Source organism: Muscardinus avellanarius, assembly GCF_963383645.1.
Source record: "Muscardinus avellanarius genome assembly, chromosome: 15".
Lineage (NCBI taxonomy): Eukaryota > Metazoa > Chordata > Mammalia > Rodentia > Gliridae > Muscardinus > Muscardinus avellanarius.
In genome coordinates this window covers 27,130,115-27,148,696 of record NC_137801.1, presented here as the reverse complement: position 1 = coordinate 27,148,696, position 18,582 = coordinate 27,130,115, and the positions used below count along the sequence as shown (strand labels likewise).

Below are 18,582 nucleotides of genomic sequence, written 5' to 3'. Positions count from 1 at the left end.
CCTGTGTCTGGCCTTTTCTTTAACTCCACACAAAGGGAAAAACTCAAGGAGCGGTTAATCCAAGTGAATGAAGATAGCTCTGGGAAACTGGCCGGAGATAAATGAACTGAAATATGTATCAGAAGAAAAACTACTTCTTCCATTACTATAAAAACTATTTCCCTTAATGTTCAAAACTGGCTTTAGATGTGTCCCCTCCAGTGAGGTGGTTTAAATCCTTACTGCTGAGATTTTTAATCGAGAACCATCTATGTGCTATAATTTGTAACAGGGCTCCAGCACAGTCGATGGCATGCAGGGTACATTTCAGTGTTCTTTAAAAAAATACAAAAAAAAAAAAAAAGCCCTCAGCGCTCTCCAACCTCACTGGCCCAACCCAGCTCCATCCTTTTATCGTCCTCCAGGCAAGCAGTGCTTCCTTCAGGCCACCATGGAGTCATTCTGGGTCTGGCCAAACTCTTCTGAGAACTTGGATTTCAAAAACTAAGCAAGAAAAATACAAGAGTCATTTGCAAGCTTGTCAAAGGCTTCGGGGCCTCTAACCTTATGATCACACTTGTCAGGCTAATGACACATCGCCACGCCATAGATCACAGGAGTTGTATAAAATCATCTTTTGGTTCAAAGTGGGAAGCAGGGCTGAATAACAAAAGTACAAAAGGGAACACACTGGACATGCTTGGAAACCACAGTAAGTCTTTTCAGAGAGGAACGTACTGAAGACAGTCGGATCCCACTTGTACTTTCTGGTGCCCCCCCTTGGACAGGCTTTATCCAAGATGATAGAATTTCAGGGCTGCCAGGGACCTTGGACATCTTAAACTCCTCCTTTTAAAGATGAAAAAAGTAAGACTTAAAAATGAGTCTTGTCCAAGCAACAGGACCAGGACTAGAACTCAAATCTCCCAAAGGATTCACAATTGATATCTGTTATATATGATGCTATACTTGGCTTGGTAAATGGAAATTTCACTACTTAAAAAAAAAAAAAAACTATGGCTGGGCATGATGCCACAACACCTGTAATCCCAATACTTGGGAGGTTGAGACAGGAGGATAATAGATTCAAGGATAGCTCAGCAGCAAAGAGTCTCAGCAAATTAGTGGGATCCTGTTTCAAACATTTTAAAAAGGGTTAGAGATGTAGCCATAAATGGTTGGAAATGTTGCCTGTATAGAACTGTGAATGTACTAAATATCACAGAAATGTACTCTTTAAAATGGTTAAGACAAGCCGGGTATGGTGGTGCACGCTTGTAATCCCAGCATTTGGGAGACTGAGACAGGAGGATAACGGTTTGCAGACAGCCTCAGCTACTTAGTGAGGCCCTTTGCAACTCAGTGAGACTCTGTTTCAAAAATAAAGAATAAAAATTAGGCCTGGGGGTGTAGCTCGGAGGTAGAATCCCCCGGGTTCCATCTCCAGTACCATTTAAAAAAAAAATAGCCAGGCATGATGGAGCACACTTGAAATTCCAGCATTTGGGAGGCGAAGACTGGAGGATCGTGGTTCATGGACAGCCTCAGCCACTTAGCGAGGCCCTTCACAACTCAGTGAGACCCTGTTTCAAAAATAAAAAGACAACCAGGCATGGTGGGGCACATGCTTGTAATCCCAGCATTCAGGAAGTTGAGACCAGAGGATCATGGTTCGAGGACAGCCTCAGCTACTTAGTGAGGCCCTCTGTAACTTAGTGAGACCCTGTTTCAAAATAAAAAATAAAAAATAGGGCAAGGGTTGTAGCTCGGAAGTCGAATGCCCCGGGGTTTCAACCCCAGACCCACACACACAAAAAAAAAAAAATAAAAAATAAAAAGACTAAAATTTAGGGCTGGGGGTGTAGCTTGGAGGTAAAATGCCCCTGGTTTCCATCCCCAGTACTACAAATAAATAAATAAATAATAAAATAGTTAAGACAACAAATTTCATATTATGTATATTTTATCACAATTTTAAAAATGAAAATTGAAAAAGACAGCTATGTGAATTATGGGTTGGGGGGGGCACCTCATGAAGGTAAGTAATAAAATATAACTTCCTCATATTGACAGAACGAACAGCGGGCATTTTATTCAAGCAAAAAGACACAAAAGAAACAATTGTGAAAATTCCAAGTTTCCTGAGCAAGATGACCAAAACATAAGGAAATGTGCTCCTCGAGGTTAAGAGCAGGTGATGGCAATATCTTTCCCTAGCTCTCCAGGGTGGAATCTCAGTCCAAAAGTGAAGGCATTAGGAACATGACATATATCATTGTCCAGCTAACCAAGAGTGTTTTGGCCATGAAGAGTTTTCTCTCTCTTTTTTTTTTTTTTTTAACAAGTTAAAAGCCAGACTTTCAATGCTTGGATCATTTTTTTTCCCTTTCAAACGTAGCAAAATGGCTCTTCAGAAAAGCATGCATGAAGATGTTTGGGTTAGATATAATAAAACCAATACCCTCTCAAGGTGTGAGGTTTATTTTAGCATGCGGTTTATTTTAGCATGAGACGATGCTATCATTCAAATAAACACACTCAGGGCTCTCTCCTTCCCCAACCACCCTGACTTTAACATACGGCACATGAGTGTCCACAGTAGCAATGCTTCGTGTTGAAAATTGGTTTCTGGCCAGGCATGGTGGTGCACGCTTGTAATCCCTGCGCTTGGGAGGCAGGGACAGGAGGATCGTGCAGGTTCGAAGTCAGCCTCGCTGGCTTAAGAGACCCTGTTTCCAAATAAAAATAATACAAAAAATTGGTCTGGGAGTGTAGCCCGGAGGTAGAAGGGTTTCCAGGAACCCCAGTACCACCAAAAAAAAAAAAAAAAAAAAAAAATTGTTTCCGTTACATAATCACTTCTGAGATGTCCCAAAGATGCCTCCAGTGCTCCAGTGCTATGGATCTTCTCATTCACTCATTCTTGCTCCAGTTTCCAGAAAAACCCCATAATCAAGGCCAATCAAGCCAGATTGTTAAGTGACCCTGAGACATTGCAAACCTTCTCTCTCCCTGCACCCCCTGAAATCCTACACGCATGTCGGCAAACTTCAATGTTGGCAAATGTCAATGAAACTTCCAAGAGCCCGGGGCCAGTTTATCATGATGGAAGTTTTGCCCCAGGACTGTCAATGGAGTGCATTTAGACTAAATGCTGGAGGTTTCATTTCAGAGGACAATCTTGAGGCGAAGAGGGAAGGTTTTCCATGGCCCTGGACAAAATGTCAGGGAGAGGGTCTAAGATATTTGGAAAGAAAAATAAACGACAATCATTACAGCAGGGGTTCTCCCTTTAGGCATTCTTGACCTTCTGGATCAAAATAATTCTTTGCAGTAGGGGATGTCCTGTGCCTCGGGAGATATTTAGCTCCAAGGCCTCTACCATTCGCTAGACAACACGGACAACCCCCAACCCTGACCTAGTTTGCACAGCCAAAAATGTCTTGGCATTGCCCAGTGCTTTCTCCTGCAGGGTTGGAGGGAGTGCAAGACTGTCCTGGACTGAGGATCGCTCTGACCTAGACAGCCTTTCCTCTGCCCATCAGCATTATAGGTGCAAACCAGGTGTTTGGGAGGAACAGAGGGAGCTTAGCACCCAGCTGCCTGACGGGCCAGGTAAAACAGAAGGGGCTCGGGGACAGGAGGAAGAAATAGGGGACCGTGTGGGGAAGAGGGAGAGGTCAGCGCGAGGAAGAGGAATGAGAGCAGGGCTTGGAGGCCTAAGGAAGGAAAAGCCCCGGCTTTGCTAGACTAGCTGATCACTTCCTCGTCACTCTCTTTTATTTTCTGTTAATTCAACTGCTCTGTGTCCAGTGTGCTTTCAGGTGTCAGGTTCACAAATCAAAGTCTGGGCATTCTTTTTTTTTTTTTTTTTTTTTGGTGGTGGTACTGGGGTTCCTGGAAGCCCTTGTACCTCTGGGCTACACTCCCAGACCTATTTTTGTATTTTTATTTAGAAACAGGGTCTCCTAAGCCAGCGCGCGCGGCTGGCTTCGAACCTGCGCCATCCTCCTGTCTCCGCCTCCCAAGCGCGGGGATTACAAGCGTGCGCCACCACGCCCGGCCAAAGTCTGGGCATTCTAAGCAGGTGAGCGCAGCACAGAGATTCTGTGTCTGTGAAGATGCAGGCTGCGTGACGGGGTGGGACTAACTGGGACCACTCCAGTGTACTGTCTCGTATCAAAGGCTGTATCTTCATAGACTGTCAAAATGCTTAATAATATTTACTTATTAATTTTTTTTTCAATCTGGGGGTTGAACCCAGGGGCATTCTACCTCCGAGCTGCACCCTCAGCCCTTTTTATCTTTTGTTTTGAAGCAGGGTCTGGCTAGGTTGCTAAGCGTCTCACAGTGTTGCTGAGTCCGTCCTTAAACCTACAAGCCCTCTGTCTCAGCCTCCCATGTATCGGGATTATAGGCCTGAGCCACCACACCCGGCTAAAAATGCTTACTACTAACCACAGGTCAGACTTAACTGGAGCAAGGAGGAAACTAGGCAAAATATTCCCCCTTCTACCTCTTTTAGAAAAACTCAAGTATCTGTGCTGTTCCTAGTAAACCAAGAACATCATCCTACCAGACGGAAAGACCACACTCCAGGTAGCAATGTCTTATTGAAGGTTGCATGGACTAGGGAGCTGAGCTTCTGCTGGGGATTTGGGATGCATCCCAAGCTGACCAAAAGCAATCACAGTTGCTTCACTTCCTAGGAGCCAGAAATCAGCTCCCCCACTGAGCGGAGAAGGAGACAATTCCTTGCAGAGCTTGACACACTTCCCTTGGAAACGAAAGGGCCTGGTGAACAAAGACTTTCTGACTGTCCCCTGGAAAGCAAGAGGCACACTAAAGCAAGCAGAAATGGCAGGGTGGGAGGGGCCGCCTGCACTGCCAGCATGTCGTGTGGCAAGGATGGCTACAGCCGTCCCGCGGGACTGTACCATGAGGCTGCCTGCAGGGTGAAGAAATCTCAGCTTTCGGGACAGGAAGCCTGGCATGGTGGTTCACGCCTGAATCCCCAGTACTTGGGAGGCTGAAGACAGGAGGATCACAGGTTTGAGGACAGCCTTGACTACATAGACTTTTAGCAACTCAGTGACTCTGTTTCAAAACAAAAAATAAAAAGGTCTAGGAGTGTAGTTTTGAGCTAGGAAGTCCTTGGGTTCAATCCCAAGTGACCAAGAAAAGAGGGACAGGAAGAGACATAGAAGTTTTAGAAAAAGTCAACATATTCTGATTATGACATATAATTATACTCAAATTATATTTTAACATGACATATTCCTATTATAATACATGATGACTACATGCCTGAGTGTCATCTTCTGGCCTTTATAAATCATTTTCCAAAAGCAGTATTAGGCTTCTATAGAGAACCCAATAGATGAATAGCATTAACTCATGATAATAATACATCTTTGTGACACCAGTTATTTATTGTGATTAATACCTAGACCTTTGTGACTCGCAGGTGGCATCACATCACCTGGGAACGTGTTGCAAGGCAGAGGCTCAGGCCTCTTGCAGACCTAGGATGATCCACGGTGATTCCTACAGACATTACCACGTGACAAGCACAGGCCAAGACAACAGGTCCTCCACTATAGCTACGTATAACAATCATCTACATAATTGTTTGTTTGAAAACTACACAAACCCAAAGGACTCCTGATTTAGGGGGCCAGGTCTCAGAGGGCAGAGTGAGAGTCTGTACCATTTAAGCAACTCTAAAGTCAATGATTTAACCAGGAGTAGGAACCTGTGGTTCAGGGTCTGAGAGAGGCAGGCATTAAGTCAGGTTTCAGCCAGAGCTACTAACCCGTCCTCCCCTGCAGACATTTCCCCACTGTGGCACCCACTCTTTCTTCCAGAGATTGTTCAGTCATTGAAGACCTCTAGCAGAGCGCACAGTTGGCCACCACTGCCTCTCCGCGATCGGTGAGGAATCCTACTTGAAATAATTGAAAAGGACAAAACATCACAGCCAATGAGAAAGATGCTGGAAGCCAGACTCACGCCGACTTCTCATAAGGGCTTGATATTTGTGAATGAGGGTGAAAGGAACCATTCTCCAGCCACCCCCAGAACGTTAGGGTTTCTTGTCTAGATTTTGTCTTAAGGAAAGGAAGATCAGCGCCTGATCTAAATCAGGCTCCGACTTAGCTGCTGTGATTGTCGCACACCCAAATCCACCCAAAGCTACCACCACGGGCTCAGATCGGATTTCACAAACCAGAAAAAGTGATCGTTGGTGCTTGCATCCCAACCCCACTTTCAGCATCAACCTTCGGGCATGCTGGGCACTAGGAGTCCCTGGTGCAGTATGTGCTTAAGAATTCATTTCCTTAAGTGGGATCCCTCAGAATTCTGAAATTTTTTAAGTAACCACCAGGTAAAAAGAAGAAATACTTTCTTCTGGCAGAAAACAGCCTATATTATGATGGAGTTTGACAGGAGGGAAATGATAATTACTGTATGAACAGCCGAGTCAGAAGTCTTTGACCAAATAAGGTTATGATTTCTGCAGTGAGTGTATTTCAATAAAAGGACATTTTTCAGCCTGAAGAGGTTCAGCTTCTTGGTGGAAAATGGTATATTACAAAGTAAATTTTGTTTAATATGAATTCATCTATTTATCAAGCACCCCAACATTGCATGAAGGTTATTTAATTTTTTTTTTCTTTTCCACACAATGTCATGGTTTTCTGGGCACATTGTACGATTCTCAGATGTTTCTAATTACCCTCTGTGTACACCCAATAAAACAGCTGGCTCAAGATGTTATTAATACCACAAGAAGATCCAGAGGGCTCATAAATCACCCTTTCTTCAGAAGAGACAATGCAGTGGCAAAAAGTGACATCCTTTAATCTCGCTAAATAAGGTTTTAGCTGAGAACATTTCAGCGCACTTCCTAATTAGCCAGGAAAGAGCAGTGGTCCGCTCCCCTCCTTGCTGCCAGAGACTTTTAATGTCAATTCCGTTTTACCTCTTCCAGGGAAAATCCGAGGAAAATTAGGCTGAACTTTTTGCACTAGGAAAGCTTAGGAAGTCCCTATAATCCGGGACAGATCCTTATTGAATCCGATGGGCATCTGAAGTTGGGTCTCAGAGTGAAGAAATCTCTCTTTATTGCATAAAGTTGTTGTTTTGCCACCAAGCCAGCACTTACAGTCCTGCCAGTTTCTCAGCAACTATTGCATGAGTCTAAATTCAAGATAATGAAATAAAGCAGTAAGCATTCCTCACGCCCATCCTCGTCAGCTAAATAGGAAATTGGGTTTTAACCAGTATCCCAATAACAGTGTTAGGTTAAATCAGCACTGGAAAACCATCTGTGATATATGTTATATAACACTGGAGAAGGAATCTCAGACCTACTCACTAACTTCATCTTTCCCCATTTGGTAGTTATTTTATTTTCCTGGATCGCTTAGCATGAAGATGATCGTGCGGCTGCCCTCAAAAACATTTTCACATCATCTGTGATGTTGGTTCCAGGAGGTGTTTCCAGCAGTACACACATTCGGTATTCCTCTTCCACGTGGAAAAAAATTTAAATATACCTTGAGAGTCAAAAGTGGGTACAGATATTGGACATAGCCAGTGGATGCAGAATTGAGCCGAACTTGTATTCCAGTAAATCCCATCGGTGTACATGGTATCATATAAATGTGGTTACAGTATCTATTTCAAGTCCAGATTCCTTACACTAAAGGTAACCTAGAAGCCCAGGTGTAAGTGGAGTAACTGACAGTGGAGCAAAGAGTACAGAGCAGGAGGGACTGCTGGCATCAGGTCACTGGAGATGCCCCATCTGCTGGGGCTGATCACTTTTCCTCCTGACCACAGCTTTGAGTTCCAAAATGTGTTACAATGTTTAAGTACTCTCATCCTGCCAGCAGGCTGGGCAAGGCGGCAGGGCTTCCTGGGGAAGTAAGCAAGCTTCTCAAGGGGCAGCATGAGCCAAGGCAGAGAGGACATGGTACTACACCACATCACCACGGCATCTGACAACATTCTGTGCAAAGCCTCACCTACAGAGTGCAAGGAGAGAGCCTTCCGCACACTCACGCCAGAGGGCCAAAGGGAGGGAAGGAGAGAGGGACGGAAACATCTCTGTCTTTCTAGATGCTATTGTGCTCTTGAGACTAATAAATGAAGAAACCACAGCCCCCCCCCCTTTTGGTATTGGGCATTAAACCCAGTAGCACATAACATGCCTATAACTATAGTACTTGGGAGGATGAGACAGGAGGATCTCAGGTTCAAGGCCAGCCTCGGCAATTTAGCCAGGTCCTCAGCAACCTAGTGAGACCCTGTTTCAAATATAAAAAATAAAATAAAACTGAGGATTTAGCTCCAAGATAGAATGTCCCTGGGTTCGATCCTTAGTACCACAATCAATCAGTCAATCAATGTTGTCAGTATTTCAAAGATGCAGGATTGGGCACCTGGAATTCCATGTTGCAACCACAGCTGTAGTAAAGGAACAGGAATCTAATTGGACTTTGCCCTGAGTAGAAGGCACAATGCAGTGCATGAGAAAACTCACCTCCCTGTGAAGCATCCTAAGGGGCCCTTTCTCACCCATCTTGGGTCAGTAAAGGATCTATCTCATGCGCCTTATTTGCAGTTCTAGAATACCGCTGAACCCTCTTTTACCTAAGGTTGTGATTTTACAAACTGTTCTGGCTCCAGATATACTTTCTTATCCTACCATCTGGATGCACCTCACCTTCACAGCCTCAGGCATCTTGCTCTTCAACCAAACACAACCGCCTTCCCTCTGGATTTTCATTCTCGGTCAACCCACTGCCACGCTCTTGTTCTGACAGCTCCTGGAACTATCTCTCCATGCACCTCTCCTCCACCCCCAGGATCCTCCCACTTTACACAGACAAACCTGTGCTCAAGCTGGACCCAATCTTATTTCCCTGCATGAAAAGCAAGCTTATACCAAAATCACATTATCTGTCTTATATAAAAGAATGTCAAAGAAAGAGGTCACACAGTTTTGGTAACTTTTATTTAAAAAAAAAAAACCTTTTATTGTAAATTACCAAGACTTTTTCTACAGTAGTTCCAGGACTAGTTTCTTTTGTCACCCAAGGACAAAACTTGTTCGCCTCTATCTTATTATTAATTTGATCCCCTGATATGATACAGGTCATTGGACTCTAACCCAAGATGACACACACTGGAAAAGTCTGGATGAACGCCCCTAACACCAGCCTGCTGGAGATGCCCCACAGCTTGGACAAAATTAAAAGCACAGGCACACAGGTAATGACGAATTTTGTGACATTCCCTTGCAAGTCTCTGTCCTTGTTTCCTTCAGGTTTCTGCTCAGAAGTCATCTTACCCGAGAGGCCTCCCTAAGGCTGTCAAGGCATCTGTCAAGACATTCCCCACTTTCTATACTCTTTCTTAACTTTGTCCTCATAATTTTATTATTACCTGCCACTATTCCGTATGTAATGTTTCTTCTAGCATATTTTTGACACCATATATTTGATAATGCATATACATATATTTCTAATTTGTTATACTTAATTGTAGTAAAATACAGGTAACATGAAATCTTAGCCACACGCGCACAGCTTACTAAACATTAAGCACATTCACGTTGGTGTGCATCTAATCTCCAGAACCTTTTCATCATGCTGTACCTGTACCCATTATATGACTTCCCATTCTACGCTCTTTGTAACTCTCCTCCCCTGGCACCCGCCATTCGATTTTCCATGAACTTGACTTCTAGGGACCTCACAGAAATGCAGTCAGACAGGACTTGTCTTCTTGTGACTGGCTTGTTTCACTGGGTGTGAGTCCTCAAGGTTCATACATACGATGCTCACATTCTATTTTTTAATGTTACAGAAGGTCAAGGACCTTTGTTTGTTGCTCTCTCTCTACTGACTAAAACAACCCTGGCACATAGTAGAGGCTTGATAAATATGTAAAATGAGTTAGTGTTCCTAATATCAGCCCTTTCGGGGTACTTGAGATGCTCTACCTTATGATATTTACTTCATGGTATAAAATAAAATAGTTCGATAAAACTAAATAGACTTGGGAGTAGGTTCTTTGACATGTTTTTAGGCATTCTGAACTATCCCAATAAAAGGCGACACTTTCTTTTAGGAGTATATTGAGTTGTCTCTAAAATACAGAAGATAGAGCTGTGAAATTCACTGAGGGGGCAACACAGCCACCAGGTCACCAGAGCGGCCACTGGCATTTCAGTTGACATACCTGCTGGATCAACATCCGGGGCCTGAACAATAACATCTGACAGAAGAAGAAAGACTCAGAATCTCAACCAAGTGGTCAGAAAAACAACTAAATACTTCCCTCACTTTGAGCTGTGATGTCGGTTTACTTAATGTCTCACTGAGGGGAATCTTTTTCCTCCCTGCGAGGACAATCTACAGAATGAGTTTAGCACAAAGACTGCTGCTAGGGCACCGGATGCACCTTAGTGTTACGTTGGCTCTGTGAGAAAGACGGGGACGTCTCCAGTGCTGAGCACCATGGGAACCTCAACAGCTGAAGGGGGCTAGAGGCCACTCACTCAGAAACTCAGCCTCTGAATACACAAAGACCCAGAGAGAATTCCTTCTTTACCCCCTAAATGATCGATATGTCTTCTTTTCAGAAAACTTTATTAGTAAATTCTGAAAGAGTAAAGCCCAAACTTCCAGGCTTGAAATCCACGGCGCTCCACAGCCGTGCCCCAGCCCTCTTCAACTTGCTATCTACTGAGCACAACTGCTCCCAATCCCCAAAACCACCCGTGCCTCATGCCCCCATGCCCAGTGCTAATGCATGAATCCCTTCTTCCCACATCAACTTGGCCACTTTCCTCCCCTAACCACCTTTATTTGGGAACTTTCCAATGTTTCAGGTCCCAAGGTCTCCAGCAATCCACAATCAGGCAATGCGTATTGACTCACCCTGAGGCTGCATGCTTAGGATGGACCACGGTAGACACAACAGAAGCACCACAAGCCACGCCTTTCCTCCCCAAGCATCCTCCATCAGGAGGAATGATGTCTCCCCCGGAGCTCCCACAAGGAGCCTTCTACCTTGACTTGGCATTATTTAAGTATACTCTTCATTTCTCCCTCAAAGCAGATTCATGATTTGCTTATCACGAAAAATCCAGTACCATGTTTTATGCATAATCACTTAATATATGGTCACAGGGGGCAACATGAAACAGCCAGATGTACTGTGACGCTAAAATTTAAAAAAAAAAATGTTGAAAGTGTCTGTCTGTCTGTCTGTCTCTCTCTCTCTCTCTTTTTATGGCGACACTGAGGATTAAACTCGGGGTCTCGTGCTTGCTAGTCAAGCTCTACCCCAACTCTAAAGTCATCTTTAGTCAAGCCACAAAAGCCTCCGTGCTCAAATTTGCAGATTACAGATATGGTTGCTGACTTTCTCACATAAGTTTTGAACTATCACGTCCATTTTTATATATTCAGTTAGTGCTCATGAACGTGAGGCCTCAGTAATTCTTTGGAGATGGCACCATCCTGTAAAACCCAGTGTGCTGTCTTAGCAGCCCACACTGTTTCCCAAACTCTCCACAAAGAAGTTCTGCTGGGTGGCAGCGTTATTGTCTTTGAAATAGTCTGTGATAACAATGGATTCTTATGTTCTTCTTGTCAAAGGACCTTTAGACTTTATAAACAACTTAAAAATCCCAGAAGATCTTGTACATTGCATCCCTGTGAAATGTTAAGAATCCATTAAAACAACACTGGTGAAGCTGCTGGCCCACCCAACCGGGGAGGCAGCGGGTGGGAGGAGATAGAACTCAGACTACCAATAAATAAGAAAGTCCTAAGTAGAAATCGGATTCACAGGAAACACCACTTACTGTCACTACTCTGTACATAATATTGATGGCAGTCAGTCACAAAAAGTAAAAAGTTGGATGCTCTCCCTAATATGCAGAAGCTAGGGAGAAAAGGGGTCATAGGAGGAACGCTAGATGAAGAAGGAGAAACCATAGATGAGAAATAAGGGGACCTAACTGAGGGGGGTGGGGGAGGAAAATTCTCTAATGCACATGATGTGTATTCACAAACATATCAAAGTCAATCACTAAGACAAGCATGAGAAGGAGGGAGGGGGAGGGAATGGGGCGCGAACTGGGGAAGGGCTAAATGAGTGATGTGTGTGTGTATGCCTCTACCATCCTGTACCCCATTAAGATGTATGGCTGCAATGAACCAATTAAATAAATAAATAAATAAACAAATAAATATAAAAAATGACTTCTGAAAGCAGGCTTCCTTTAGGTATCACCTTCACAGGGGCCTTGCTTGTATAGTCTCATTAAGTGGAAATTCTACTTCTTATTTCCCATGGGATACTCAAGAACAGAGACTATTAGGCTTAATGGTCATGAAGCACACTGTGCACCTCTGGACAGCCCAGATGCCCAGCCACCACCAAGCAGGAGACACCATGGCTGCAGCACCGGTGGTGGAGGGGTCCATCCCAGGGGCACAGCCCTCTGCACATCTCTTAGAGGATGCCAAGGTGACTTGGGCTTGAATCAGAGCCAGAGCAGTCCCAAGGCCAAGGCAACTCAGGATGGAACCCACACCTCCTGGACTCGCTTTCTCTCTCTCATTCCATCCAGCCTTCCCACAAGAGCCCCCACGAGGTCCTCAACCGCATCCCTCCTGCACATCGTGGTCAGGCTGCAGGGAGGTAAATATCTGGATGATGTGAGGAGACCTAAGTCCTGGTCTTGGCTAAGTGACTAAGGCCAGCTCACTTGACCCTCTGCGTGTAAGGTTCCTTAAACGATCACATGCATTTTTATAAGTGTCCTTATTAAAAGAATGAGTGATGAAAAGATCTGTTCCACTTCCTTCAAAGAAAGAAAAAGCCCTGTAAACACACTGTGCAAATGCTCAAAATTATTTCTATTGTTCTGACTATCAAAATGGATTAGTTACTTAAGGTGCCTTAACAATGAAATACACATGATTTCCCTTGTATTGTTTTAATTGTTTAGGGCAGGGGCGGCAAGGACCACAGATCACGTGTGCACATGTGTGTGGTGTATGTGTATTTCTTGTCCCTAGCTGTTTCCACACTATGATGAGAGAGGTGGGTATAATTACACAGGGACTACAAGGACCAGAAAGCCAAAACTGTATTCTAGCTGGCCTTGTACAGAAAACATTTGCCAGCAACCACCTTCTTGTACTCTTAAAGATCAAAGGCCAAAGACAGCTGCTAGCATGTTACGATAATTTAAATTTTCTTCCAGCTGCATTACTTTCTACACATATATCTTACTCATCAAAAATGTTGTAAATAAGCCGGGCGTGGTGGCACACGCTTGTAATCCCCGCGCTTGGGAGGCTGAGACAGGAGGATCGCACGGGTTCGAAGCCAGCCTCAGCTACTTAGTGAGGCTTTCAGCAACTTAGTGAGACCCTGTTTCCAAATAAAATATAAAAAAGGTCTGGGAGTATAACCCGGAGGTAGGAAGCCTCTGGTTTCCACCCTAGTACCACCAAAAAAAAAAAAATGTTGTAAATATATATGTATATGGAAAGAAGATAAATTAAAAAACTATCGTTTACTGGTAATAAGATCATATTACACAAGTAAACTCCAAAGAAAGATAGACACACGCTAAGAAACTCTTAATGTTTCTGTATTTTTTTGAAGGATTGTGATAAACTCTACAAAATTATCATTCAATGATAAAGAAAAATGCTAAAACTTACCCCTCCAACTACCTAATATTTGAACTAAAATATAAAGGAGAGGGAAATAGCTCAGTATATAATTGAAATAGTTTCCATGTTTCCAATATAAAATTACATGTTCTAAATAGGTTCCTGAATTAATGTAAAATTAATTAAACTTAATTAATGTAAAATGTAATTAAACTTGTTTTAATTAAACACCCTGCCAATCTTTTTGTGGAAGGTTGTGTTCTGGTTCTGACCCCCATTTATGAATAATTTTGCTTCCCTTTGTATTCTGAAGCAGCTCTGTGTATTCTGCTCCTAAACATCTGGTCCAGTGCCAGAAAGGAAAGTGCATAGCATGTTTTAACAAGCAGACTTCCTCTGTTTCTCAAAGCCTTCAAATATTTAGTTTCAAAATGAATACACTGCAAGCCAAAAAGTTACCACCCATTTGATTACTTTGTCATTGCTACTGTAAAGACTTGCCATAAATGCGAGAAAGAGAAACAGGCGGAGTGGGAGCCCAGAGTAAGGAAGGCAACCAAAGAAAGTTAAAAAAAAAGTCATGAAGCCCAGAATAACTTATTAGGAATTGCCTTTCCCCTTCCTCTTCTTGTCTACAGCCTCCAAAAGAGCCAGAAAATAACATTATTTTTTGCTAATAAAAAAAAAATCATAAGCTTTTAAAGGTAGACTGAATTCTAGAGGTTGAATTCTAGGGATGAGGTAACTCATCCCATTTTTTAGGGACGAGAAAGACCGAGACCCAGCACTATCAGCTGGCACGCCCCATCGGTGAGCGAGGACCAGGACCAGGGCCCGTGTCCTGACCATCAGTTAGACGCACTTCCTAGTAGATGTGGCTCCCTGCCCTGCTAAGCATCATGGCCACTTGGCACCTTGTGGCTAAATTCTTCTTAAAATATGCCCCAAGTATCCCTGCCATAGCAAGAAAAGTCAAAATACCCTTTTAAATCATATCTATGGGGATATGTTTTCCCCAAGTACAGATGATCAAGAGTATTGCTTCGACCTCATAAGGATTAAGAGACACAATAAAGCAGGAATAAGGACTTCAAGCTGCTCTTTTTATTTTGTCTCTATGGAAATCGGTTTGAAATAGACACCCCCCTTTCCTATACTCCCCCCCAAGACAAACACTCCCAAGACTAAACAGCAATATTCCATAAAAAGCCCAGCTTGAGCCAGTGTTATTATCTGTCTGACATTTGGGTTATTCCTGGGAGTAACTCATAAAGCAACGTGGGTGTCTGCGATTATTTGAGTACACACGGCAAACCATAATTGGACAAGAAATAATAAAAGACATTTTTTCTGTGACAAAAATACTATGTTGCATGACACCAGGGCACTAGGACAGCTTTCTGAAGACTACGATAGCTTCTCTACTTACAGAAGAGTAAAAAATAAAAATTTGTAAAAGAAGCAAAAAGCTGCTTTTGCAGTCATTAACTGCTACTTCATATTTAAGTCAGTTTTTATAGTTCTTGAGTGCTGATAGTAATCCATTAGTTTATCTCCCCCCCAAACCCATCATTCATCCATTTATAATTCAGTCTCCTGATACTAAGCAGAAACGTGGCAAAAGGTGCAAGTCTGTCTCCCCTTCTACAAGCAAAGTTCAGGTTCTGACCATTTTGAGAGTTTCTTAAGAGCCTGGTTATTTATGAAGTGAGATTTCAAATTTCATCACCATCTTCAAAACTGTTAAACATCGGCCCAATCTAACGCACACTCTCTTTGGCCACAGGCTGATAAAACTTGAAGTTGACCAGCGCAAGTCATGCGTGAAGCTCTCCATGTAAGGCACACACTCTCTCCCGTTCTACTATATGTGAATATTTCCATCGCCACATGGCTGGGGAAAAGCTAAGCAACAGGGAAAATAGCCTAGCTGCATTTCTCTAAGAAGCCAAAAATCAGGGTCGAAATGATTCCGAAAGCAATTCAAAAGACCTAGGGAAAGGAGCTCGTTCGTACTCAGAGACGGAAACGCGTCCAGGCAGAGAGCCGAGCGAAGAGAGGGACTTAAGTGCTACAATCTCATAAAACCTGATTCAGTGGGGACAGTCAGGGACCGTGGAGGAACTCACCGACTCGGAAGTTCGTGGCCGTCAGGGTGTCGGCAGCGTGACCATTCTCACTAATAAGAGTGGTGGTGTTCCCCTTCTCACAGCTGTTGTGACAGCTGCCTTTGGTGCAGGTCACTTTGCAGATGCTCGGTGTAAAGACCACCTTGATGCGGCCAGTGTGGTTACTCACTAGGACCGGAGGCAGGGAGAAAAAGAACAACAAACACATCAGCTTAGTATCCATGAACTTGCCTTGCAAGGCTTAAAAAAAAAAAAGAGAGAGAGAAAAAAGAAAAAGAACACAGCAAGAGGGGGAACGCGAGAGCCCACAACCCGACAGGTTTGAGGAAGAGGAAAGCCTCCAGTGCTTGCTGCTCCGTATCCAGTAGTGTCTCTGAAACAGGAGTAGGGAGCTTAGCAAACAGAACTCTGGGATGCACTCCAAAACCACATTTGAAGTCGAGTCACTGGAGTGGGATTACTAACCACAATGCCGCACTTTATTCACGGCAGACAACGAGCAAGCGGGAGGGCACGGCAGATTAGAGACCCAACCCTGACAGGCGGGCGCAGTGTGGGGAGGCTGGCCACGCACCTAGCGGTGAGCAAACTCCTGTGTCCTCCGCGGGCACACTTGCCCTGTTCCTCCACGTATTAAGTCACTCGTTGCAGCCCGACCCCTGGAAATGTTTTAGGCATGCGGCATGTCTGAAAACATCTGTCTCAAATCTCCTGGCACTCCCGGCTGAAGTGATCGAATCCTGTGGTGCAGCTGTGGGAGCCTATTGCTTTTTTCACAACTCCGCGGCATTAAGCCTCTGTATGAGTTTATGCGACATATAGTTTGTCTTCCTCTGAGTGGGGCCCGTCTAAGAAAATGTGAGGACAGGTTACGGGGATGAATGGTGGCTTCCGTCAAAATGCGACCCTGAACTCTCACGATGGCTATCCACAGAGCACCTGAAACAGGTATTACGGCCATGCCCAAGGCTTTCTCCTAAGATCAAACACTATATGCTGACCGCCCAGCCAAGGCAGTAAGTGCAGTGGCACAAAACAGACACCAAACTAAAAAGACATCTGCCTTGCACTCTGCCAGGCTCGACCTGGTGTGACTTTGGACATGTATTTCACCTGGTCCCCAAAACATGAGGGGATTGAGGGCTGGCGTTTTCTAGCCAGTTCTAACTCCCAGTGTCTCTAGCAGGGGTCAGCGAGCTATGGCTCCGGGACCAAACCTGGCTGCTTTTGTAAATCAAGTTTTGTTAGAGCCAGGTGTGATGGTGCATGCCTTACTTAGGGGGCTGAGACAGGAGGATTGCCGTTTCAAGGCCAGCCTCTGCAACTTAGCGAAGCCCTGTTTCAAAATTAAAAAAAAATATATATAAGAAGGGCTGAGGGTGTAGCTCAGAGGTAGAATTCCCCTGGGTTCAATCCATGTTACCAAAATAACAACAACAATCATCATCATCATCATCATCATTATTATAAAGTTTTATTGGACACAGTCACGCTCATTTGTTTCTGCATTATTGTCTATGGCTGCTTTTGTAATATGGCAACAGAGTTCAGTTGCACAAAAACCAAATGACCTCATACAGACCTGCCCTTTACAGCCAGGTCCTGATCTAAATGCTGGCAGGCTACAGCACAGAAACCCCATCTCACTTGCCCACATGTGATGCGTTGCCTTGGCAGGAACCAGAGAGGCAGCAGCCGCTGGCGAGAGGCAGGTGGTCCAGGAGGCTTTACGTCTAGTGAGAAGCAGCGTCTTCTCTGCTGCCGCTGAGTTATCATGGCCAAAGAGGACACTGGCTCTGGGTCGGCCTTTTCACTACCATCTTTGCCCACCAGAAAAGCTTCCCCCTTCTGTATGGCTCTGATTTGACCAGTATTTTCAGTAAAGCATCCAGGATGCCTCTAGAGACCCACAACTAATTAAATTGTGGTTAAAATCTGAGCTTGGAAACAGAAAACTTTAACCAAAGAAACCATTCGAATTTCAAGGTTGGAGTGGGGCCTCAGAGATTTTCCTAAACAACCACCTTGGATGCATGGCTTGTCTTCCATGTGGAGCCTTTATTTGAATGCATCTGGTGATGGGGAGCTCAGTACCCACTGAGCACATTCTAGGTATGCAACCTCCCCAAAACACCATTCTTTCTTGGGCTGAAATACATTCTCGGAGTAACTTGCACCCACTAATCCCAATACAGCTCCCCACAGTCTCACAATCTAATGCCTCTTTCATACAACAGCGCTTCAAATACTCAGAGATGAAGGCCACATAATCAAAGACAGCTAAAATGAAAACTTGAAGCCAGCATCTATGTTAATGTTCTCAAAATGATTCCTCCAGGGTAAAAAGCCCCTCTGGTCTTGTTGAAGGTTTTTCCAAGAAAGTTTCCCCTTCTCAGCAGCTCTAACCCTGGAGATTGAGACAGGTTGTACCTGAGGCAGAAAGAAAGCTATTGTAGTGGCCGAAAGAACTTTCAGCACCTTGTAAAATCGTATCTGATAGGACCTCCATCAAGGCTTCAAATCACAGGTTAGCAAGCCTTTTCTGTGAAGGGCAAATACTTTATATGGTAAATATTTTAGGGCTGCAAGTCAAAAGGAGACCACTGCAACTCTTCAGCTTGCTGTGATAACTGGAAAGCCGCCTGTCAAAAATGATATGCAAGCAGAGCGTCCTGGTGCACGCCTGCAATCCCAGTACTTGGGAGTCTCACAGGTTCAAGAATCACAGGTTCAAGCCCAGCCTCAGCAACTTAGCAATA

General features: G+C 44.1%; 1 protein-coding gene across 24 annotated transcripts in view; it reads right to left on the bottom strand.

Moving 5' to 3' along the window:
- The window catches only part of LTBP1 (latent transforming growth factor beta binding protein 1), a gene marked incomplete at both ends in the record, with an annotated part of 441,497 nt that overhangs the window by 231,945 nt on the left and 190,970 nt on the right, over positions 1-18,582 (bottom strand). For 22 of the 24 annotated variants that reach the window (XM_080711766.1, XM_080711785.1, XM_080711771.1 and 19 more), the window contains one exon: positions 15,824-16,046. In XM_080711766.1, the coding sequence (XP_080567892.1) occupies positions 15,824-16,046 (223 nt within the window). Of the gene's footprint in view, positions 1-15,823; positions 16,047-18,582 lie in introns of those variants that run through there. The other 2 variants (XM_080711765.1, XM_080711776.1) reach the window with 1 other exon arrangement.